Raw genomic sequence first — 26,127 nt, 5'->3', positions numbered from 1 at the left:
ACAGCAACATATGAATTAGATAACATGCAATAAACGTACATAAAAATAAAGCAAATCAGATCAAAGATATTGTTCGAACAAGCTACTTGTGACACATACATTCTGGGAACAGGAAACTTACCTTGAAGATGAAAAAGCATCTGAAAGGGAAACAAAAGACATTCATCCAGAAAGTTAAAATATGAAGAAATTTATCTGCGAAGTTAGAAAAGAGGTAAAAATTATCGGAATGTTACGAAGAGAAGAAACCTTGCTTGCAACACTAGAAAGAGACGAACCTTACCCGAAGTGTTACGAAGACAGCGGAATCTTACCCAGGAAGTTAAAGAGAAAAGAAAAAATTATCCGGAAGGTAAGAAATATATAAAACATACCTCGTCTTTTTGAGACTGTCGAGGATCTAAATCCCCCATGATGTAGTCCGACACTCTGTGGACAAAGAAGTGAGTTTAGTGAAATTATACACCAAACAGATGTACAAAATGTTTACTACACAGTCAAACATGATTAGTTTACAAGATGAAAAAAAAAGTTACTTTGTTGCTTATTAGTAAAGTTTTCTTTTATAAATCAAAATTTTGGTATATGTTTACCAAAAATTAAACACGTGTACAACCTTTATTTATAACAGTACCAGTCGGTAAAGAGTAGTCCAAGAGTTGGAGGTGGGTACTGTTGACTGAGGGGCAGCTAGAGCAGACAGCCCTCACTGGGGATCATGTCTTACTTTATGGAGAATATTGGTTATTACCTTTTAAAAATCTGAATAAACATTGTATAAACTAGCAAACGATACATAGATCCCTTATATATTTATAAAATAAACAAACATATAGAGAGAGAATGTGGCGAAAGTGAATATACTGTTGGTACTGAGGGAAATATTACGAAGATATTTAAAATATTATGTTCCGTTGGAATCAATTGTATGATGAATTGTTTCCTTCAACCGCCAATAAATGTACAGTCAAATACATGAAACATGCATACTGAACAAGAACAGTAAATAAATCATTAAGAGAAAAACAACCAACAGTACTTTGTAAGCTGAAACCTCGTCAGTTTTTACTCGGTTCATCATAAAACCCGAATGTAACGTAGAACCGTTCAAAAACAAGGGTCGTAACCTCTAAATGGTTGATGTTTTCACTTTCAGCTCTGGTTCGTGCGAGGGTACATCAATCACACGAATACTGGCCCGATCGCTTTCGGTAAACATTATGAATAGCTGTGTCCCAAGTCGACACTAGAGGTCACGTGTTTAAGCATTACACATATTTAATTGAGATCCTTGGACACAGAGAGAGAGAAGAATTAAGAGTAATAACGTCATTACGACACATCACGAGAAGTTATTTCGTCACATGCATCGTGACACGTGCACAAGCATTACTGATCATTCTCTACCACAGCCTAACGAGATATTCACGCATGCACACGCAAACTGAAGGGTGTAATTCCTATACAAATCAACGGGCATTTTGTCGGACATAATCGCAACTGTCGCGAACTAGTTTATTATACAAACATATCCTTTATTTCGAAGTTGATATTATAAGGTTTCCCTCTCTATCAAGGTTAAATGATATTAAAAGTACAATTCCAAGTGTCAGAGATAACACGAAAAACAACATTCAAAATTATGTAACAAGCACATTATGCAAACCTAATTTGCGAACCCACTTTTCACAGTGACACCTGGTGCAGATACAACTCTGAATTTAAAGCTTATAACAGACTAACAATGATTATACACGACCTCCAATAGACGATATTTCTATACACATACAACCAGATGTACGAAATATCCACACTTTACCCCCATCAAAAGTCTAGTTGGTTATCTCAGGTTGTCCCCTGCTGGCTCACCGATTGGTTTGCGGCATTATAACGCTAAACATCGGGTCACGATACCCGTGGTCGGCGAAGCACAGATAGTCCAATCCGTAACTTTGTCTTTTATAAGAAACAAGCCGTTCAACAATTCAGTCACTCACCACAAGCCGTTCAACAATTCATTCACTCACCACAAGCCGTTCAACAATTCAGTCGCTCACAACAAGCCGTTCAACAATTCAGTCGCTCACAACAAGTCCTTCAACAATTCAGTCGCTCGCCACAAGCCGTTCAACAATTCAGTCGCTCGCCACAAGCCGTTCAACAATTCAGTCGCTCGCCACAAGCCGTTCAACAATTCAGTCGCTCACCACAAACCGTTCAACAATTCAGTCGCTCACCACAAGCCCTTCAACAATTCAGTCGCTCACCACAAGCCCTTCAACAATTCAGTCGCTCGCCACAAGCCCTTCAACAATTCAGTCACTCACCACAAGCCCTTCAACAAATCAATCACTCACCACAAGCCGTTCAACAATTCAGTCGCTCACCACAAACCGTTCAACAATTCAGTCGCTCGCCACAAACCGTTCAACAATTCAGTCGCTCACCACAAACCGTTCAACAATTCAGTCGCTCACCACAAACCGTTCAACAATTCAGTCGCTCACCACAAACCGTTCAACAATTCAGTCGCTCACAACAAACCGTTCAGCAGTCGCTCGCCACAAACCGTTCAACAATTCAGTCGCTCACCACAAACCGTTCAACAATTCAGTCGCTCACAACAAACCGTTCAACACTTCAGTCGCTCACCACAAACCGTTCAACAATTCAGTCGCTCACCACAAACCGTTCAACAATTCAGTCACTCACCACAAACCGTTCAACAATTCAGTCACTCACCACAAGCCCTTCAACAATTCAGTCACTCACCACAAGCCCTTCAACAAATCAATCACTCACCACAAGCCCTTCAACAATTCAGTCGCTCACAACAAGCCGTTCAACAATTCAGTCGCTCGCCACAAACCGTTCAACAATTCAGTCGCTCACCACAAACCGTTCAACAATTCAGTCGCTCACAACAAACCGTTCAACAATTCAGTCGCTCGCCACAAACCGTTCAACAATTCAGTCGCTCACCACAAACCGTTCAACAATTCAGTCGCTCACAACAAACCGTTCAACAATTCAGTCGCTCACAACAAACCGTTCAACACTTCAGTCGCTCACCACAAACCGTTCAACAATTCAGTCGCTCACCACAAACCGTTCAACAATACAGTCACTCACCACAAGCCCTTCAACAATTCAGTCACTCACCACAAGCCCTTCAACAATTCAGTCACTCACCACAAGCCCTTCAACAAATCAATCAATCACCACAAGCCGTTCAACAATTCAGTCGCTCACCACAAACCGTTCAACAATTCAGTCGCTCACCACAAACCGTTCAACAATTCAGTCGCTCACCACAAACCGTTCAACAATTCAGTCGCTCACCACAAGCCCTTCAACAATTCAGTCGCTCACAACAAACCGTTCAACAATTCAGTCGCTCACAACAAACCGTTCAACAATTCAGTCGCTCGCCACAAACCGTTCAACAATTCAGTCGCTCACCACAAACCGTTCAACAATTCAGTCGCTCACAACAAACCGTTCAACACTTCAGTCGCTCACCACAAACCGTTCAACAATTCAGTCGCTCACCACAAACCGTTCAACAATACAGTCACTCACCACAAGCCCTTCAACAATTCAGTCACTCACCACAAGCCCTTCAACAAATCAATCAATCACCACAAGCCGTTCAACAATTCAGTCGCTCACCACAAACCGTTCAACAATTCAGTCGCTCACCACAAGCCGTTCAACAATTCAGTCGCTCACAACAAGCCGTTCAACAATTCAGTCGCTCACCACAAGCCGTTCAACAATTCAGTCGCTCACCACAAGCCGTTCAACACATATAATAAGGAGATGATAAGTTAAGCTAAAATGCAGATGTAAAAAACAACAACCAGTTTTTGTGGGGGGTATGGAATTCATTCCGGAAATGTTTGCTCACATGCTGACGCCCTCAAAAGGCGTGCTTTCTACTTAGAACACAAATAGCTTGAAAATCATATAAAAAATAAACACCAACACAAATTCATCGCTCAGATACATATGTTCCTAATGTATTAAGATTTGATAGTATTTAAGTAATGCATATATTATTTCCTGACGTTGTCAGCGCGACTGTAATTGTCTAATAATGTAGACAGCTTTATTTGTATTGTGTGAGCAAAAAATCTTACTAATGTGTGTTTCGCAACCGAATTTTCAATACCCGTGGCTGGATGTTATGTGTAAAGTGGCCGTATTTACATTTCATTGACTGTTTAATATTGACTGAAGTGTCATTTCTAACACTTATTTTCAGCCTGGTTTGGCCAGGTAGTTAGGGTGCTCGACGAGCAATTTGCGGGTCGCAAGTTTGAATCTTCGTCACACCAAACTTGCTCGCCCTTTCAGCCGTGGGGGCGTTATATAGCGACGGTCAATCCCACTATTCGTTGGTAAAAGAGTAGCCCAAGAGTTAGCGGTGGGTAGTGATGACCAGTTGCCTACACCCTATTTTTGCACTGATAAATTATGGACGTCTAACGCAGATAGCCCTCATGTAGCTTTGCGCGAAATAAAAAACACACACCTAAAAACAACACTTCATTGGATAAAAATAATAACGTATGAGTACGTTCACTTGACTACTTGGATGACATAATTTTTACCCATAACAATTTTATAATTTGAAAGATACAAATCTCTTTTGTTATTCATAACGAAGTAATTTTAATAACTAGCAGTTAGCTGATGACGAGAAGTTTCCTTCATTATCCATTGACGAAATAATCACAATTATTGGTAATTAACGGTAAGCATAATCAAATTCAAATTCATTACTGGTATTTATACATTTTAAATACAAGGCAAATACAGCGTTCCAAAGAGATGTAAGGAGAGCTATCCAAATAAAGGTTACGACAGGATTTTTTATTGTCCCTCCTCCCCTTCCTAATGGCGCCTGGGATCGCGTGTTGGTTTCAAGTTTTAATTATGTTATTAAAACGTTTGGGGTCCAATCGACTACGGAGTCACGTGATCGAGGAGGTTCAAGTTCGGTGGAAAATCACCCAGATCAAGGATGTTCTTCGTTATTTTAGATCTGGCCTTTTGAATGTTTATCATGCTGTGTTTTCCCAAAACGGAACGTTACATTCTAACTTTACCAAAACTAGAAACATACGATTGAAATCAAGAAGAGATAATATTACACCTCACGTATACTAACATTCTAAAGCTACACACTAATTTAGAAACGTGTCGCCACTTTTAATTTTTTTTGCTTCCATAACTTACATTTTTTCGAACACTAATTTAAACGTGACACACAAATCTTCAAATTTATTACATTTATAAAGATGTAATGCACGTACACTGAAAAATTATATTGCCTAGTGTCACAGTAAAAATACTTTTGTTACAGGTTTTAATTAAATAGGGTTAACGAAATAGCAAAGAAAGAGTATATAAATATAGATCCAAACAACACTAACCTGGTATTAACAGAAACATTGTAATAGTAAGCCTAGCAAGATGGAGTTGGTAAACAGCATTACATCATTAGGCCGAGTTAGACAAATTTTTTAAAATTATAATTGAAGGCTAGTCTAGAATTTAAGGTTCATGATATAAGTATAGCAAAATAAAGTGTGAAAGAAAATAACAATTTTATGCCTAGACGAGATAAGGTTAGTAAAAAAGGTTATATTTACTAAAATGAAATTTAAAATATACATATAATGCTAAGCCTGGCTAAATGAAGCTTTTAACGAAAATCAATGAAATAATCTTACGTAAGCGACTCAGTGTTTGGATACATATGCACAACTGAAACGAGTTATTTATAAGATATATATAGCATTTTACTGAACACTACATTAGACACATAAGAATGTTGTATATATATCTATACAAAAATAACACTATTGTTTATGATCATGTAACTACTTGGTATGGTATACATGGATTTTCATTAAAATTGGTATTGAGGTTCCTTAGGTTCATGGGGAGATATATACACATTTTCAGTTTTGCAGTTTACGGTTCTCATAGGAGTTTTTTACCACCATTTCACACCCCTGTTGATGGATCTTTACTAAGTTTGGCAAGAAAGTTTGTCGAGTTCATGCGGAGATATATGCACGTTTACGGCTTCAAATTTTCATGGGCATTATTTATAATTACCTATAAGGGAAGCAATTTTTAATGTCCTGAGATAATCTTTCATTAACAATAAATTTTCCTAACTTTCGTCCAGTTGACGGAAGTTCTAGCAAGGGTATATAGTACTGTGAAAAGTGTTGGAACAAAGTCAAAAATTAGATTTCAAGCTACTTTCAAAGACCAATGGAAGGTAAATCACAGATGAAACATCAAAATTTATACTTATCTTCATATTTAGTACAACAGAAACTCAGTGAAAGTTCTATAATTTAGTAAACAGTTAATATGTTGTGTGTTCCTCTTCTGTTGTACAATCTTTCAGGTACTGTTGTAACAAATTTAATCAAAGTTTCCTTTGGGATTTTACTCCAAATGTCTGTAATACACTCTCATAAGGTTTCTTTGGGAGTAACATTTGATTTGTCAAGTTTTGATCTATCAAATCTGAGATCTGCTCAATTATGTTGAAATCTGGACTCTGTGGGAACCACTGGATCATTTGAATGACTCCAGCAGCTTCTCTCTTAGCTAAGTAATTTCTGAATAGATTGGATGAGTGTTTGGGGTCATTATCTTCCTGGTAGTAGAATCCTTTACTAATAATACACAAACTACTGGGTATACAATGATGGATCAGTATATGATGGTACGTGCTCTGGTCCATTATTCCATCTGTTTTACAACTATCTCCTGTCACCTCAGCAGAAAAACTCCCCCTAAACTTCACGGTAGATGCTATACATTGAGGTATCTTTCGCTTTTCTTCCACTAGATAGATAACCTATGCTTTGAACCAAATATTTCACACTTGGACTCATCCGTTCATAACACCTTTCTCTAATCAACAGTTCAGTTTTTGTACTTTTTAGCAAATTTCAGTCTCTTGACAATATTTGAAGATTGAAGTAAATGTTTCTTTAACTGTTATACAACCAAATATTATCATTGAATCTTCTTGATACTGTGGATTGAACACTTCTGTTATTCGGTTCGTGGTTGTTTATCTTATACTTAAGATCAGTGACAGACTTCCTTCTGTCCTGAAGGCTACATAAACAAAGATACTTAACATCAGTATCATTTAGTTTAGGTATTCTGCCACTTCCTTTCCTATTTTCTGCTTTACCTGTCTTGGTCTCCTGATCTAAGGTGTACTTGACAGTGTTTGGGGACCATTTCAAGTCTGCAGAAATTTGTTGGAGAATCCAACCAGCATCACGTAAAGCTTTTATGCCAACTCTCTGCTCTACTGATAATTCAATACACTTTTTTATACCGTGGCATGACAACAAAACGTTATATATATAGTGTTAACCACTGTTTTCATCGAGGTTAATTTGTGTGGTGCCATTAAACTGATTTATTGTAACATATACCAGTACCACATGTTAGCTTCTTTATACACTGCACCATGACAGTTATTTCAGACCCTATATTTGGTCAATATGTTCATTCAAGCAGAATCCTTATGACATGCCCTCGGTACAAGTGTATGGGAATTCTACAGAATGATAAATATTCCCATCGTGGCTCATTCAGTTGTCAACAAGGATCAGTGAAGCATTACTATTGTGCTGAAACTTACGTTCTGTAATGATATGGAAGAATTAACCCTCATAATATGGAAATAATGACAAAATATTTTCTTCTTCTAACAGTTTTGCACATTAAAAAAATTCTAAGAAATCAAGCTTGACCAACAAAGATGCAGAAAAGTGAAGTCATCAAGACAGTCAAACGTGTTTGGGAGCCAATTAAAACTAAGATGTTTTATGAAATTAATTCGTGGCGTATTCAGAAAATAATTATTAGTACAACCCAGCGAGTTAACAACTTATGTAAAAATGCCAGTGTGTTTTGGTAACACAACTTTCCAACAATAACTTTTGTGTTGTGTTGCTTAGCAACAAAAGTATAACCTGATATTGCTGTTCATATATGTTCTGAAAGTATATTTGTTTTTTGTTTGTTTTTGTTTGGTTTATTTGTTTTGGAATTTCGCACAAAGCTACTCGAGGGCTATCTGTGCTAGCCGTCCCTAATTTAGCAGTGTAAGACTAGAGGGAAGGCAGCTAGTCATCACCACCCACCGCCAACTCTTGGGCTACTCTTTTACCAACGAATAGTGGGATTGACCGTCACATTATACACCCCCACGGCTGTGAGGGCGAGCATGTTTAGCGCGACGCGGGCGCGAACCCGCGACCCTCGGATTACGAGTCGCACGCCTTACGCGCTTGGCCATGCCAAGCCTGTTTGTTTTTGAATTTCGCGCAAAGCCATTCGAAGGCTATCTGCGCCAGCCGTCCCTAATTTAGCAGTGTAAGACTAGAAGGACGGCAGCTAGTCATCACCACCCACCGCCAACTCTTGGGCTACTCTTTTACCAACGAATAGTGGGATTGACCGTCACATTATACACCCCCACGGCTGTGAGGGCGAGCATGTTTAGCGCGACGCGGGCGCGAACCCGCGACCCTCGGATTACGAGTCGCACGCCTTACGCGCTTGGCCATGCCAAGCCTGTTTGTTTTTGAATTTCGCGCAAAGCCATTCGAAGGCTATCTGCGCTAGCCGTCCCTAATTTAGCAGTGTAAGACTAGAAGGACGGCAGCTAGTCATCACCACCCACCGCCAACTCTTAGGCTAATCTTTTACCAACGAATAGTGGGATTGACCGTCACGGCTGAAAGGGCGAGCATGTTTGGTGCGACGGGAATTCGAACCCGAGACCCTCAGATTTCGAGTCGAACGCCTTAACCCACCCGGCCATGCCAGGCCACTGAAAGTATAACATGAAATGTACAAACAACAAAACTTGATTTCTTAAGTTAGTCTCCACTGATTAAAAGGGTTTGTTTTTTATAAAAAACGTTGGTGATGTAACAGAAAATAGTTTAATTTGGAAATGATTTAAGTTTAAAATTGGGTTGATATTTTTACTTTCAAAATAATTTGCCTGGTGACTTCTTACATACGAAGATGCAGTCAATATAATGTAGTTGGGTGCTGTGTATTCATTATACGTTAAATATTTTTATGGATTTATACACCAAACGTTTGTTGTTATTATTCTTTTATGACGTCTCATCATCAGGTTAATTTGACGTCATCGGGTTATTTCCACGAAATGATTAGAAAATTATTAATCACTACAACATCGATAAATGAATATATAAAATAATGAACAAAACAGTCTTATGTGCATTTCTATGCAAGAATAACATTTGAACACAGAAATAAAGTCGTTTACTCGAACGAAATATAATGAAGCAGTGGAAGATAGCTACAAAGTATAAGACAGATATCTCACTATTTATGTAAGTAGGGACGAAACACGATTTGTTTTCAACACAATAAGTCAATATGGATGTTTTTACCTGTCTGTTTTTTCCATTTTATCTGGTTCTAGAGGACAAAACATGTGCATGCACATGTCCGCCAGCGTTTCGATACAGTCGTACAAACCACGAGAACTCATGTCTGCTAGAAACACCTAAGCAATTTTTTCAAGCGACAACGGTCTGCATGTTGAAGTATTAAGTAACCAAAGAAATTAAAGAGGCGGGTAAAAACAAGAAACAAAAGCACTGAATTAAGAAACGCGTAAAACCAAAATAACGATTCTATCTGCTGAAACTACCGGTACCTGATTAACTTTGTGTTTACACTGAAAGATAATAGAGTGGAGTGTTTTATCAGGTATATGTGTGAACTTTGGAAGGACAGTAGCTCGGGCCTACCTGCACACTTCCCGATATAAAAGCACTTAGAAACCCGAATCATATATTCCAACACGATGGAGTTTCCCATTTATATTTAATTTGAAAACGATGAAGTACCAGGGAGTGAGTTTAAGTTTACGGAACTGCCACTAAACTCTTGACGAAATAGTAAATGTGAAACGTTGGACAATATCGGTGTTAATACTGCTAAATAGTCGTTTCGAATATACAATGAGTAAATAAAAGCGTGTTCATTTCGTAGTGAATAAGTGTAAGAGATCTGCGCCCTCTACGCACTGAGGTCCCCTCCACGCATACACACACAGACGAAAGATTATCTAATCGACATTAAAAAGATAAGAGATAATTTCTTGTTTGGTTTCGATGTGTAGTCTCTCACTCACCACTAATATCTTAAAATAAAATAACAAAGAAAAATACAGGAAGAACAACTTCTTTCTCAACAGCAAAAAAAAAAAAAGAAAAAGGACCTCTTATTATAAACCCACAAAACACTCTGTCTATGGTGATCTCCCAGACCCTCTGTTTTATGGACTGAAGCTACAACAGTGATATTCTCATAAGGGTTCGTGAAGACCATGTTTTTATCTTCATATTTCTGAAGGTTTAGTTCACGAAGCAACATACTGAACACTAAACAACACATCAAAGATCAAAAACGGATAATAACGTACGAGGTGTAAAGTTATTATTTTAGAGCAAATTGGCTATATGAGCTGTGTCCATCGAGAGGAATCGAATATGAGATTTTAGTGTTGTTCAGACATGAATTTACTACTAATCTAACAGAGAATCCAGAGTATGATCGATATATTTAACCTTATGGCTTTTAATTAAAAACAATAAAGTTAAATACTTCACACAATATTAAAAATTCTGGTCATATCATACAAACAAATTAAACACAGTGATATTAACGATACAAATAATATTGATACATAGCCAGTGTCTAGTGTACATTTGACACGTACACTACACTAAACACACTGATACACAGCCAGTGTCTAGTGTACATTTGATATATACACTCTGATAGACAGACAGCACCTAGTGTACATTTGATATACATACTCTGATCCACGAACAACACCTAGTGTTTTTCCACCACCACCAATTAAGATAGTGTTAATATTTAGTGTTGGAGAACTTCGTAATGTGGTCACACAACACAGTTTCACTTAATACAGTTTTTAAAAAATACCTACTTACCAGTTTTAGAACCAGGTAACGGAAGCTAATATTTACGTGTTTATACTTACCCATCTCTAAATTCCATCGGTAAACAAGATGGAATTATGGGATGGATACAGAACTTCATTATCCAGCTTGTGGTTTATTGCAGGACTGAAGTGAGGTACCCGACAATGTCTAAGTCTATTTCAATTGGATGATTTATGTTTCAACATATCCATTCTTGACAGTTCTAAAGTGATGAGAACTTTCAAGCGACTTTGATTGGTTCATACAACATTCATTCAGAATATCTCCAGATCACGTAGACTCGTGTTAGACAGAGAAGTCAACATGTGTGAGATGACTACCGAATCACGCACTCACGTGACTGTAAGCTTGACTCGTCATCTTAATATGTTTATTAACAATGAATGTGCTCTCGCATTTAATAAGCAAACCATATCTATCACCACTGCACTGGATTTGTGGATGGCATTATGTCCGATTCCGGTCTTATCCGATTGGAAAATCTAAATCTTCTCAGATGAAATAACTTTCAGATTTCAAACTTGGAGGATTTGATCACGTGTTTTGGGGCTTACGTGAATTAGCAAAGCAAAAAAACACACACAAACGTAAACTCACAAGCGTTTTTGATTCAAATAGAAACTTAAACTCGAAGAGCCTTATGTAAAGCGTCAGATCAAATAGTTTGAAATTCCAATAGCAATACCAATAAAGTTCGTTATGAAGTTCTGGAATGTCAAACGAAAACTAGCTTACTTTAACACGTCAAAACGTTACAAACAAACAACCGCTTGGGATAAGGTTACATGTGTGCGTCGTAACTACAGGGTGAAATCGTGAACCCAGAACTAACAACTCGACTAATGTTTCTGAGAGACCTTCAAATATATTTATTCCTGCCTGTGTTCCTACGTCCACACCCCCAACTCGGTATTCGAGACATCCAATACGTGTTCTTCACAGAGTCATGCAAGTTTATTTAATTACTTTCTAGTCTGCAGGGAAGGGGTGAGCGTGCCGCGAAAGAGATTCGTCTATATTATTAATATTAATAAATCAAATCAGATCTAAATAATATGTATATAAATACATTTAGTAATTAGCGTAATTAATTAAGTATACTGTTCAGTGGCGTAACCAGGCCATATGGGGCCCATAGAGAAAATTACACTAGACTTTAACCATTATTGTTAACAAAATTAATATTTTGTGGTCTTGGACGTTTAAATTATGTATACAGAATGGTCTAAAAGTAGGTATATAATTGTATGTGTTAAATCTATTAAGTTGTCTTGAGTTGTAGAATCTACAGAACGTGACGGACAGACAGATAGTTTTAAAAAGTGTGGCAGTCAGACACTGTGTGAACAGTGACGGCTCTCATTGTTAACTACAATTCCATGACACGTGTAAAGTTCCCTTAAATACATTATCAACTACCAACTGCATACTTTAATTACTATAAACACACTATTAACACGGATTTACAACGCTAAAATCAGGGGTTCGACTCCCCTCGGCAGACTCAGCAGTTAGCCCTATGTGGCTTTGCTATAAGAAAACACACATTATCAACTATCAACTGCATAGTTCAATTACTTTAAACACGTTATCCACTATCAACTGCATACTATAATTACTTTAAACACGTTATCCACTATCAACTGCATACTTTAATTACTTTAAACACGTTATCCACTATCAACTGCATACTTTAAACACATTATCAACTATCAACTGCATACTTTAATTACTTTAAACACGTTATCCACTATCAACTGCATACTTTAAACACATTATCAACTATCAACTGTATACTTTAATTACTTTAAACACGTTATCCACTATCAACTGCATACTTTAAACACGTCATCCACTATCAACTGTATACTTTAAACACGTTATCCACTATCAACTGTATACTTTAAACACGTTATCCACTATCAACTGTATACTTTAAACACATTATCAACTATCAACTGTATACTTTAATTACTTTAAACACGTTATCCACTATCAACTGCATACTTTAAACACGTTATCCACTATCAACTGCATACTTTAAACACGTTATCCACTATCAACTGCATACTTTAAACACATTATCAACTATCAACTGTATACTTTAAACACGTTATCCACTATCAACTGTATACTTTAAACACGTTATCCACTATCAACTGTATACTTTAAACACGTTATCCACTATCAACTGTATACTTTAAACACGTTATCCACTATCAACTGCATACTTTAATTACTTTAAACACGTTATCCACTATCAACTCTACACTTTAATTACTTTAAACACATTATTAACTATCAACTGTACACTTTAATTACTTTAAACACATTATCAACTATCTACCGTACACCTACTTTTGTGCTACCCTATAGACATATATTAAACTTTAAATATTTTATTCATCCAGAGAATAACAAAAACGTGACATAAGTTAATATTGTTCACTATTTTATTCTGTTGTTTTACTTATTTCTGTATCGTTCTATCATTCTGTATCCACGAGAAACGGCTATAAATGGTATGTAATGTCATTACTTTGTGGTCCGCGGGGATGAAGCTTCGTATTAAAGCGTTGTAAGCCATCAAGTTTACCACTGATTTACCAGGTGGACGGTTTATATGTGGCTGTATTTCATCAATAAAATATGAATTTTTGTTTAAAATACTACAACTATTATTTGTTGATTCTCATTCAATTATACATATACTGTCCAAACAAAGTACAACACAACTGATATATTCGTTTCTTGTTTGTTTCTTAGCGTCCAGTGCGAACTAAAACATAGAAGTGCTTTAAGGGTTAACCTGTGAAAATGATGGGTCACGAACGTAACAAAAGTTTCTAATCACATCAATGACACACTTGTAATAGTAACTGCTCGTACTACTTATCGTCAGGTGGAGTCCATTTCCTTTCCTATTTATTTAGTTTCCGTTTCTGCCCTTAAGAAATGAAAAAGGAAGTCGTTGTTACAAGTGTACTTTTAGGCAGTGTGGACATGGTAGAATTTTGGTTTTAATGGAAGCAGTGTGGACATAGCAGAGTTTTAGCTTTAACTGAGGTAAAGTGGACATGTTACAATTTTGATATTAATGAACTTTTTCTGCGTTTTTCTAGTAGAATAAGACGACGTTTCGGATTCTATACTTAGATCTTTAACAGCTAAAACGTCACAAATCCTAAAATCAGGCAAAAGCAGCTCATAAAAGCTAATAACTTGATTAAAACATCTTGTGGCGTCACTTTCTACAAGGAAAAGGTAAAATAATTATGGTGGGTTACGTTGGCGAGTTCAGTACAAAAGCAAGTTAAGTCATTTAAACTAAATTCACCAAATGTGTACTCTAAAATTTCAATCTCACCATTCTGAATTTTATTATTATTATCAATTTAGAGATTAGGCTAAAACCGAAAAGATAAAAATAATTATTTATTTCCTTTTAGTCCACGTAAAAGCCTTTTTTTTATTTATTTAGTAACACTTACTTCCAAATTTCATCAAGATGTTGTAATGAATCACATAAAAAACTAACTCCGCGTGTTCTAAAGTTACTGATGATTTTATGCTGATACCCTTATACAACTATATATCATGACATTAGTCATCCACCAGAAACTCACCGTATTGAAATTAAGGGTTATCAATAACTGGATATAAAGCAAAAAATAGTATAAAACTAATAAACAGCTTTATTCAGAACTGAAAAATAACCTTCAAATGTTAATCACACTGCATCAAACATATCCTCTTCCTACGAGTCGTATCCTTCAGTGTCAGTTCTCATCAGGACAGCTGTGATTTGCCACACATTATTAGTGTTGTTTCCTCCTCAGGAAAGCGGAAGTCCAGTTGCTAGCCCTCATCAGCTCGGATGAGATACGATAGACACATCAGTAATTCATATTACTGTTATAAATATCACACATACACTAATCCTCATCTAGCCGCATGAGATACTACAGACACATCAGCAGTTTAGATGCAAAACTGATCGTCAGTTTTATGAAAAATGACTATTATGGTGCAAACCCAATTAAACAAGCGAATTATAAATATTATTTCTTTTTATTTAACCCTTTTACAAATCATATTTTTATGACAACAATAAATAGCACATCATTATTTACTAGCAGGACGCTCCCCGCTAGTACAGCGGTAAGTCTAAAGATTTACAACGCTAAAATCAGAGGTTTGATTTCCCTTAGGGAGGGTCAGCAGATAGCCCGATGTGACTATGCAACAAGAAAAACACAAACACACCAGTAGGACAACAATAAATAACACATCGTTAATTATTTACTCGCACGACAACAATAAATAACATTTATTTACTAGCACAACGTGTCAAAACTATACAAAATATATAGTTTGGGTATTTCACTCAACTTGCATTTTTTTTCTAACCACATATTATTGCCCTCCTTCATGAGTTTTAACTCAATGTCCAAGTTTTTCACTTCCTCACAGAAACCCCGGCATGGCCCGATGGATTAAGGCGTGCGACTCGTAATCTGAGGGTCGTGGGTTGGCATCCCCGTCGCACCAAACATGCTCACCTTTTCAGCCGTGGGGCGTTATAATGTTACGATCAATCCCACTATTCGTTGGTAAAAGAGTAGTCCAAGCGTTGGCGGTGGGTGGTGATGACTAGGTGCCTTCCCTCTAGTCTTACACTGCTAAATTAGGGGCGGCTAGCGCAGATAGCCCTCGAGTAGCTTTGCGAGAAATTCAAAAACAATTCTCACAGAATTTATTAAAACTCAATAAATCTTTGAACCCGTAGACAAAGTTTCGAAAAACTACACGGCAAACAAGTCCGAAACCCAAATGAAGAACATTCGATCATGCTTATTACACGTGGATTTCATTTAAAATATAAAAAATGTAACATGTTTATTAACACAATACGCAATAAACAACGCTCTAATGCAAGTGCATTGTGTGAAAAATTTAACTTAAGGGTTTTGCAGTAAAAAAAAGGCTTTGATTACATTTTAACAAGAAAAATGGAGTTCAATATGCATTCGTGCGAGTCGTACTTGTTAGACCTCAAATCTATATATAAAACGTTTTAAATTTGTTGTTTTTTATCCTTTACATTCACATGCAACAGACGAACAGACTGTTTTCCTAAATTATATTATTCTTGCAAGTAGAAAGTGTCGAAATTCGATAAAATGTATCGAAGTTGTGGTATTTCAAGCCATGGTCTAAAATTACGGGCTATAAAATTCGTATTGGAAAACGTGTTTACATAACTTCCTTGTAAACAACATTTTCAAATATTTGTCCATTCAAGGACACGAACTTTTAGCCGATCGAATGACCGTACTTTGGATAAAATTACGTAGAACTGACCGTGAGAACAAAGTACAACCCAGCGGACAAACATACGGTTTCAAAAATTGTTTTATTGTATATAAGATTTTTTGTATTTAGAGCAGGTTCAAACGAACTATGCAACCAACAAGCTTGTCTTTTTGTACCTGGAGCAGGTAAAACAACCAAACTGTCCAACCAACAAACTTGACTTTTGTACCTAGAGTAGGTCAAACAACCAAACTGTTCAACCAACAAGCTTGTCTTCATGTACCTGAAGCAGGTCAAACAACCAAACTGTCCAACTAATAAACTTGTCTTGTTGTGCCTGGAGCTGGTCAAATAACAACAACCTCAATGGAAGAATACAGAAGTGAACCACACTACATCTGCCATATCCAGTACCGCCGAGGCCTTCCAGGGCTCATCTAGGGAATTATTGAAATTTCACTGTTGAAACGTTCCCCTATGTACACAATTTTGTTCAATGATTAACGGTACACACGTACACAAAAGTGTGTGAACCACAGCAAAGAAAGAATATATATATATATATATATATATTTCAATAAAAAATAGAACAACAAAACGAGAATTAGAGAAATTGCACGTGATTGTGTAAGTGCGTTAGCACTGGTCCCAAGTTGACAGAATGTGGGTCAAGTTTGGAGAATTTCAGCGTCCCTCAAACTGTCCTCCCTTTAAAGGATTGAAATGACGGTGGCCCTGGGAATACGGACTTTGTTGCCCACTGTGACATCTGACCCACGGAAGGAAGTTCCTGCACTTCTCAAATAAACATCACGAAAAGGGGAAGAGATAGGAGGCGCGGTTAACATCTCGACTCTCTGTCGAATTTCAGCCACGACGTATCAAAATGTCTATCTGCAATCAATAATAACAAACTAAAGCAAGCGACCTACACAGATCATAACCAAAATTTATGTAGCTAATTTAATACATTGAATGAACTAGGTGCATACAAAAGTTTATTAATTAGAATACACTGTTTCAAGATACAAACTCTTTGTTACGTGATATACCTGCAAAACTACGTTATATTGCAGAAGCTATATTAACGAAACTGCATTAGTATACATCATCACTATATTTGAATATTTATTTCGTTAGATGTCAATTTTATTCAGTTGGGAAGTAAAACCATTAAAGTAACGAAAAATATCTTAATAAAACAGAAAAGATATTCAAGAAATATCACCACCATGTTTTCTTCAGAAAACTGGGTTACATGTTCATCATAAATATAATTGTAATATAATAATAAACTAGGACTGTACTATACGTATACATCATGTATTTCCAAATGATGGTAGAATGGCGTGCGTTTCGAAGTTTGTTATTCAACAAAGAGCTGTAATGTTTAGCCTAGTAACTATGTTTGTACTATAGCTTTCTAATTCACAAACCCACATATAAAACTATCGAGAAAAGAAAAAATATACAAGTTCGTTATTCTTATTTTCGTAAACTCTGTCATGATTTGTTCATATCGAAGTTTTAAATGGTGGGGCTAATTAGAGCATTTAATTACCCAGCTAATTAGACTTAAGGAAATACTGGAATATAGTTTTAATATTAAACATCAGAGAGCGCTATTACACAGCTATATAAAACCAAAAAACACAGGACTGACTCTATGTAAAAGAAACAAAATTATTAAATTTCGCTCAAAGTTACTCGAAGGCCATCTGCACTAGCCTTCTCCAACTTCTAAGTCATGAACTAGAGGAAAAGCAGTTACTCAAAAACAGCCATCACCAACTCTTGAGCTACTATTAATCAAATGGCCGGGCATGGCCAGGTGGTTAAAGCACTCGACTCGTAATCCGAAGATCGCGAGTTCGAATCCCCGTTACACCAAACATATTTGTCCTTTCAGCCTTGGGGGCGTTATTATGTGACAGTCATTTCCACTATTCGTTGGTAAAAGATTAGCCTAAGAGTTGACGTTAGGTGATGATGACTAGCTGCCTTCCCTCTAGCCTTACACTGTTTTTTTTTTGTTGTTTTGAATTTCGCACAAAGCTACTCGAGGGCTATCTGCGCTAGCCGTCCCTAATTTAGCAGTGTTAGACTAGAGGGAAGGCTAGTCATTACCACCCACCGCCAACTCTTGAGTTACTCTTTTACCAACGAATAGTGGGATCGCCCGTCACATTATAACGCCCCCACGGCTGGGAGGGCAAGCATGTTTGGTGCGACCGGGATTCGAACCCGCGACCCTCGGATTACGAGTCGTACGCCTTAAAACGCTTGGCCATGCCGGGCCATCTTACCACCTGTGTTGGTAATTCACAACATTTTTTCGTCTTTAAAAGCAATGCAAGTATTCTTTCACCAACTTATTAGGAAATTCGGTTTTTCCAATTAAGAACCGCTGTACGCGACAAAATTGAAAAAGTCCAAGACATCTTCAAGAAATCGTCCAGACGTCAAAGCCGTTGTATTATTAATAATGCTGACTCAGCGGTTTCTCACGTGGATGTAAAAGCATAAAACATTCCTTGATTTGCCCATAAAAACCCTGATAGAGAATTCGAAAAGAATATCCATCATGGACATAGCATCTTACCAAAAAGATTGCATCACGAAAAGAACTCTAACATATTCATTGGTTCACCTACTGAAGGGAACCTTAGCAACACACTGATCACGAAGACATTATAACACAAACAGAACTACAACGACTAGCGACATGTTATTTGCCCTCAACCAACCCTGAATGCTGTCACCAACCCAATCCTTAGTGAAAATAATGAATACGCACAACGTGGAATCTTAGCCTCCAACGACAGCTTGTGGAGAACAGAGACAAGCTGTAGAAACAAGAAGGTTGATTAGTGAAATTAGAATACCAAATCCAAACATGTTACTTGACACTGAAAGATTACAGAGAGAAGTATTGGACACGAATACAAGTAATATGTTATGGACAAAACGAATATAACATGAAATCTGTTTTGGACAACACGAATATAACAAGTCATAAAACCCACAGTAAGCTCTTGTCAGTATCCATAGAGGAGGTTTGTTCTATAGTGTTTACTAGTAGTTCTTTACTAGTTGTGTTTACTAGTAGCAGTTCTTGGTACTACAGTTTGTTCTACTGTGTTTACTAGTAGCAGTTCTTGGTACTACAGTTTGTCGCACTGTGTTTACTGGTAGCAGTTCTTGGTACTACAGTTTGTTCTACTGTGTTTACTAGTAGCAGTTCTTGGTACTACAGTTTGTCGCACTATGTTTACTAGTAGCAGTTCTTGGTACTACAGTTTGTTCTACTGTGTTTACTAGTAGCAGTTCTTGGTACTACAGTTTGTTCTACTGTGTTTACTAGTAGCAGTTCTTGGTACTACAGTTTGTCGCACTGTGTTTACTAGTAGCAGTTCTTGGTACTACAGTTTGTCGCACTGTGTTTACTAGTAGCAGTTCTTGGTACTACAGTTTGTTCTACTGTGTTTACTAGTAGCAGTTCTTGGTACTACAGTTTGTTCTACTGTGTTTACTAGTAGCAGTTCTTGGTACTACAGTTTGTCGCACTGTGTTTACTAGTAGCAGTTCTTGGTACTACAGTTTGTTCTTCTGTGTTTACTAGTAGCAGTTCTTGGTACTACAGTTTGTTCTTCTGTGTTTACTAGTAGCAGTTCTTGGTACTACAGTTTGTCGCACTGTGTTTACTAGTAGCAGTTCTTGGTACTACAGTTTGTCGCACTGTGTTTACTAGTAGCAGTTCTTGGTACTACAGTTTGTCACACTGTGTTTACTAGTAGCAGTTCTTAGTACTACAGTTTGTCGCACTGTGTTTACTAGTAGCAGTTCTTGGTACTACAGTTTGTCGCACTGTGTTTACTAGTAGCAGTTCTTGGTACTACAGTTTGTCGTACTGTGTTTACTAGTAGCAGTTCTTGGTACTACAGTTTGTCGCACTGTGTTTACTAGTAGCAGTTCTTGGTACTACAGTTTGTCGCACTGTGTTTACTAGTAGCAGTTCTTGGTACTACAGTTTGTCGCACTGTGTTTACTAGTAGCAGTTCTTGGTACTACAGTTTGTTACTGTGTTTACTAGTAGCAGTTCTTGGTACTACAGTTTGTCGCACTGTGTTTACTAGTAGCAGTTCTTGGTACTACAGTTTGTCGCACTATGTTTACTAGTAGCAGTTCTTGGTACTACAGTTTGTCGCACTATGTTTACTAGTAGCAGTTCTTGGTACTACAGTTTGTCGCACTATGTTTACTAGTAGCAGTTCTTGGTACTACAGTTTGTCGCACTATGTTTACTAGTAGCAGTTCTTGGTACTACAGTTTGTCGCACTATGTTTACTAGTAGCAGTTCTTGGTACTACAGTTTGTCGCACTGTGTTTACTAGTAGCAGTTCTTGGTACTATAGTTTGTCGCACTATGTTTACTAGTAGCAGTTCTTGGTACTACAGTTTGTCGCACTATGTTTACTAGTAGCAGTTCTTGGTACTACAGTTTGTCGCACTACGTTTACTAGTAGCAGTTCTTGGTACTACAGTTTGTCGCACTACGTTTACTAGTAGCAGTTCTTGGTACTACAGTTTGTTCTACTGTGTTTACTAGTAGCAGTTCTTGGTACTACAGTTTGTCGCACTGTGTTTACTAGTAGCAGTTCTTGGTACTACAGTTTGTCGCACTATGTTTACATGTAGCAGTTCTTGGTACTACACTTTGTTGTATGTTGTTAGTTAAGTCTTGAAACTTGAGGAAGTGTTTCAAGCAAAATTGTTGTTATATTAGAATAATTAATCTTCGAAACACACGGAAAGAATTCCACAGACGATAGCTCCTTTTCGTAGTGCGTCATAAGAAACTAATCACATGATTCAATGGGTTAAGGTATCATGGCCACAATAACGAGTTATTAAATTTCACAAATCAGTCAACAAGCACACAAAACAACACATTTCACAACCATGTGATGTCTTGCAACAGGGCGTGCAAACTGTCAAAACCCGTAATAAACTATACTTTCAGAAAACAAAAAAGAATATCCTATTAGGTCCAATAGCTTGTAGAAGAATTACCAACTCATAAGCCAAGTGGTCTGTTATCACAATCCTGTTTCTTTTCACATTTAACACATGTGACCTCTTGTTGGTCTTTATGGACAACTTGCATGATGACATACCTACACGGCGTCTACAGCGGGGGCCGTGTGTTTTTTATCCCATGGGAATCGAATTCTTGTAAATTTGAAGACTTACCGCTGTCCTATTGGCAGGGATGAAACATCAAATTATAAAATCAGTGTCTGTCTGTGTCCAATCGTCTATCCATAAACTTAACCCTTCCATACTCTGAGACTTTAACTAATAAGATTATCTGTGTGTTTTTCCGTTACTCGAGTAAGGCTACTTAGAGGCACCCTCCGCCAACTGCTATACTGCTCGTCGGTTTAGTAGCAAGGGAGTGAGAAAACCATGGCCACTCGGGTTCATTGCCAAACACGCTAACTACTAAGTTGCGTTTGGAAAAAAATAAACTAGAATTCCAGTGTAAGTTAACCTTGAAATTATAACAGTAATTATTATCCTGGTGGTTTCTTGGTTTTTTTTTCATGTGATTCGAGTGCTATTGGGGACTTTTTTTTTTAACAACAGAAATTATGGACCCACGAGTAATCTGATGCATAAACAAATCCACAAAATGTGTTTACAAATCCAACAAGACCATTCTAGGGTTGATCGAATATTTGTATTTGTTTTTAACTCTTTACAGAAATGACGTGTTGATCACACGTTTAGTTGCATTAACTGTACGAAACAAACATTTAATTTGTGGACAACAAGAATGGCATACACAACTCTCGTCGGTCGGAACTTAACCCCCTCCCCTTACACACTCATTAATTGCGTGTGAAAGATTAGTACAGCTTATTCAGTAGTTTATACTTTAGGATACTTCGAATGCTATCGTAATCCATGACGGTCGGTGCAAAATGTTCCTGGTCGAGATTGAGGGTTTAAATGATGCAAGCCGATAAAAGCTACATGTTCAAAATAATTGTTTGTTTGTTTGGAATTTCGCGCTAACCTACAGAAACGGCTTTCATCATAAAGTCGATCCTAGTTTTGAAACGACAGGCTAGAAGGAAGACAGTTATTCGACAGTATTCGCCGCCAACTTTTGAGCTACTCATCTTAGTTTTATAGTACACTCGCGGTCACAAAGTGCAGAAAAGAAGTTTTAGCAATGGGACCCGAACCAAGAATCCTCAGATTCATAGAACGAACTCACTAACCACCAGATCCCACTCGACCCGAAACAAAAACGTTTAGACAATATTTAGACAATAAACTAATGAACGTAAGTTATTCATAAAGACAGTACAATTATAAAGTCCAAGACTTCGGGCATAATCAGCAGTACAGGCACAATGGCCCCTGAAAAGTTAAAACAACGTCAAGACTGTAAATGGTATTATTCTCAATACGTTGGTTGTTGAAAAATGTTTTAAAAATAAAAAACACAATGTACAGAGCATGAAACAGTTAAATGTTCAGGGTATGATATGGTTTTATGATTTTAAACAAAGAAACTCACAAAAACGAAGAATATAAACCCGTAGCAGAAAAAATAAAAGTAGCTAACATGTGTTCATCGTAGTCTATGCAACAAACCGAAGCTAAATTATTGCAAAGTTGTAATAAATGCAAACTTAGCTAATTATGCAGAAACTGACCAGAGGGAAGCCAGACAGTCATCATCACTCACTGTCAACTCTTGGGCTAGCCTTTTCCGGTGAATAATGGGATTGACCGTTACATTATAACGATCCACGGCTGAGAAGGTGAGCATATTTTTTATGACGGTGATTCGAACCCGCGACCCTCAGATTGCGAGTTGAGTGTCCTAACAACCTGTTCATGCTAGGCCTAGACGCAAACGTATTATTTGCATAGATTCTTCTGACTTTTCATTATGAAATTATTTCGTAATTTAAACATTGTCTAGATGTGTTTTGAAAAGTTGTTTATAAGCCAGTAATTTAATCGCTTTTGATTATATAAAACTGCGTCTATAATAAAGTAAAAAATTGTAACTGCTTATAAAGCTTATTTACTCTTAATCCATACTTATACTGATAACATTGTAACATTTTAACTTTTAAACAGCGAGAATGTTATAGGTTGCAGCATCGATTGATGAAGGCCGTCGTTTAAGGCTTAAACATATATACTGCCACAAAAATATCTTCAATGGCACATGGGAACAATAAAAAAATAAAAAGTTTCACTCAAATAGTGCCATCTGTTGACATATAAAGATTTAATACGGGAAAATAACCAAGGATCAAAGTGAAATGAGATAATCTTACAAGTGCATTTTTTTTTTATCTGATGCAGTCCAGCTAGGAAACGAATGGCGAAAAACTAAGTTTAGGTGCACAGTTTGTCTGATTCTTTGAGTTGCAACTTGTACACCCAGTTCTACAAGTAAAAATCAACTGTCAATGTATAACGACTTTCTTTCTGCAGCTCTTATGATGCATTTTAAAGGTCTTACATGAAAGTTTTTCAATTTATTTTAAGGAGACTGCACTAATCCACTTTTTTATCTTGAAAAACACAAAATCCACTTACAAGTGGACTAAAAATAAGGAAAATTTCGGTGCAGATATTCAGTAGCGTTTATTCTATAAGAAAGTTCTTTTAAGACGGGGGAAGAGAGAAAGTGTAGCAGTAGAATTATTTCTTGTTCTATAATCAGTAGAGGTGTGATCAAGATTTCTACTGTCTAAATTTAATACATTTAGTGCATTCAATTTAATAATAATTTTGAATTTTGTTTCTGTGAAGAACTATTCTGCATCAAGAAGCATTCTTAGAGACATATTTTAATCTATTTTTTAAATTCAAGCTTATTTATTATAAACCGGAAGTTATATGGTGTGAATCAGAAAAGAGCGGAAAACATAAACAGCAGCAGCATATTTATTTTTCGTCTTGCAGTTGAATATTTTATTACTGTATATCCTGATTATTATGGGAAATAAAAATCCTGAAAAATTCTTTGATTTGTAGAATTTTGTTGTGGTTCGCGTGTCATTCAAACTCAATTACTTACGATAGCTACTACAGTAGCAATATAAGAGTTAGTTTGGTTTGAATTTCATGCAGAGCTACACAAGGGCTGTCTGCGCTAGTCCTCCCTAATTTAGCAGCGTAAGACTGCAGGGAAAGCAGCTATTCATCACCACCCACCGCCAATTCTTGGGCTACTCTTTTACCAACGATGCATTTACCGTCACATTATAACGTCCCCATGGCTGAAAGGTGTGTGTTTGTTGCAACGGGGATTCGAACCCGCGATCCTCGGATTACGAGTCGAATGCCTTAACCACCTGATTATATTTTTATTTTTCAATATATAGGAAATTTTAGTATGAATGGTTCGCTTCTGGACTACTACGTTAACATGCTGAATAGGTCAACTGGTTTAAGAGGAGATACGTTCACAGAAAAGTAGTAACTACGCCACCGCCTTAATAGGAATAGATCGTGCGTGAAGAACGTCTGCACCCTAATTTTCAGTCGCAAGAGCTAGATAAAAGAAGTCAGAAGTGTTTATAAAGTATGTAAACAAACAGTATGTGACTGTTTGGTTGCTCTTAATATCTACGTTATTAACAATAGTAACATTTGAACCTGTGTATTCCAACACAAATGTTTTTTGATAACGGTTAGCAACAATTAAAAATGGTTTTATTTATATAGTGCCATCTATTAACATATAAAGACACTTAATACGAGGATGTGGACAAAAAAGCAAACAAATGCATATGAAATAAGACAGAATTGTTTGTTTGTTTTGAAATTTCGCACAAAGCTACTCGAGGGCTATCTGTGCTAGCCGTCCCTAATTTAGCAGTGTAAGACTAGAGGGAAGGCAGCTAGTCATCACCACCCACCGCCAACTCTTGGGCTACTCTTTTACCAACGAATAGTGGGATTGACCGTCACATTATACACCCCCACGGCTGGGAGGGCGAGCATGTTTAGCGCGACGCGGGCGCGAACCCGCGACCCTCGGATTACGAGTCGCACGCCTTACGCGCTCGGCCATGCCAGGCCAATAAGAGAGAAACAGATGCCATTTTTTTACATTCACTCCAATCCAGCTAGAAAACAATGAGTACATTATTAAATTTAAAAAACTCAAATCTACTTGTAGAACAAATAAATAAATAATGGATAGTTGTTTAATCATTGTTAGTGCATATATTGTTAACGACAGTAGTATTTTTAACATGCATGCACATTGCAACACATATAATTTCAATAACCTAAAAAAAATAGTTGAAGTAACGCCATCTATTAACATATGAATAAATTTATACAAAGATTAATAAGTGAAAGGGGTTAAGAAAAAAAAAAAAAAAAAAAAAGAAACGAGGGTGTATCATTTACATCCAGTTATCCAATTACCGATTCAACTTTACTTTTACCTAAATCCCCTATAAGAATAAATCAAAAGGTAGAAATATTTATGCTACTGTTCAAATTATTTTACTACATCTGTCTCGAAACAGCAGCTAAAAAAAGTAGACATTTTCCATATGAAATGGTTCTATAACTTATTAAACTTCAAATACTTTTCTTTTCCACATTTCGTTTACGCCTATTATTTTATAATATTTCGCCGGATTCTTCCGTTCAAATCAATAATTTAGAAGACTTATTA

General features: G+C 36.9%; 1 protein-coding gene across 11 annotated transcripts in view; it reads right to left on the bottom strand.

The window, feature by feature from the left end:
• Nucleotides 1–26,127, bottom strand: part of LOC143240717 (rho GTPase-activating protein 45-like) — a 96,083-nt gene that overhangs the window by 31,695 nt on the left and 38,261 nt on the right. For 6 of the 11 annotated variants that reach the window (XM_076483631.1, XM_076483632.1, XM_076483629.1 and 3 more), the window contains one exon: nucleotides 375–429. In XM_076483631.1, the coding sequence (XP_076339746.1) occupies nucleotides 375–429 (55 nt within the window). Of the gene's footprint in view, nucleotides 1–374; nucleotides 430–1,039; nucleotides 1,624–1,819; nucleotides 2,374–9,491; nucleotides 10,271–11,066; nucleotides 11,920–26,127 lie in introns of those variants that run through there. The other 5 variants (XM_076483637.1, XM_076483636.1, XM_076483634.1 and 2 more) reach the window with 5 other exon arrangements.

Source organism: Tachypleus tridentatus, chromosome 13, assembly GCF_004210375.1.
Source record: "Tachypleus tridentatus isolate NWPU-2018 chromosome 13, ASM421037v1, whole genome shotgun sequence".
NCBI lineage: Eukaryota > Metazoa > Arthropoda > Merostomata > Xiphosura > Limulidae > Tachypleus > Tachypleus tridentatus.
The sequence above is the reverse complement of the archived record's forward strand: the minus strand, read 5'-3'. Positions and strand labels throughout refer to the sequence as shown.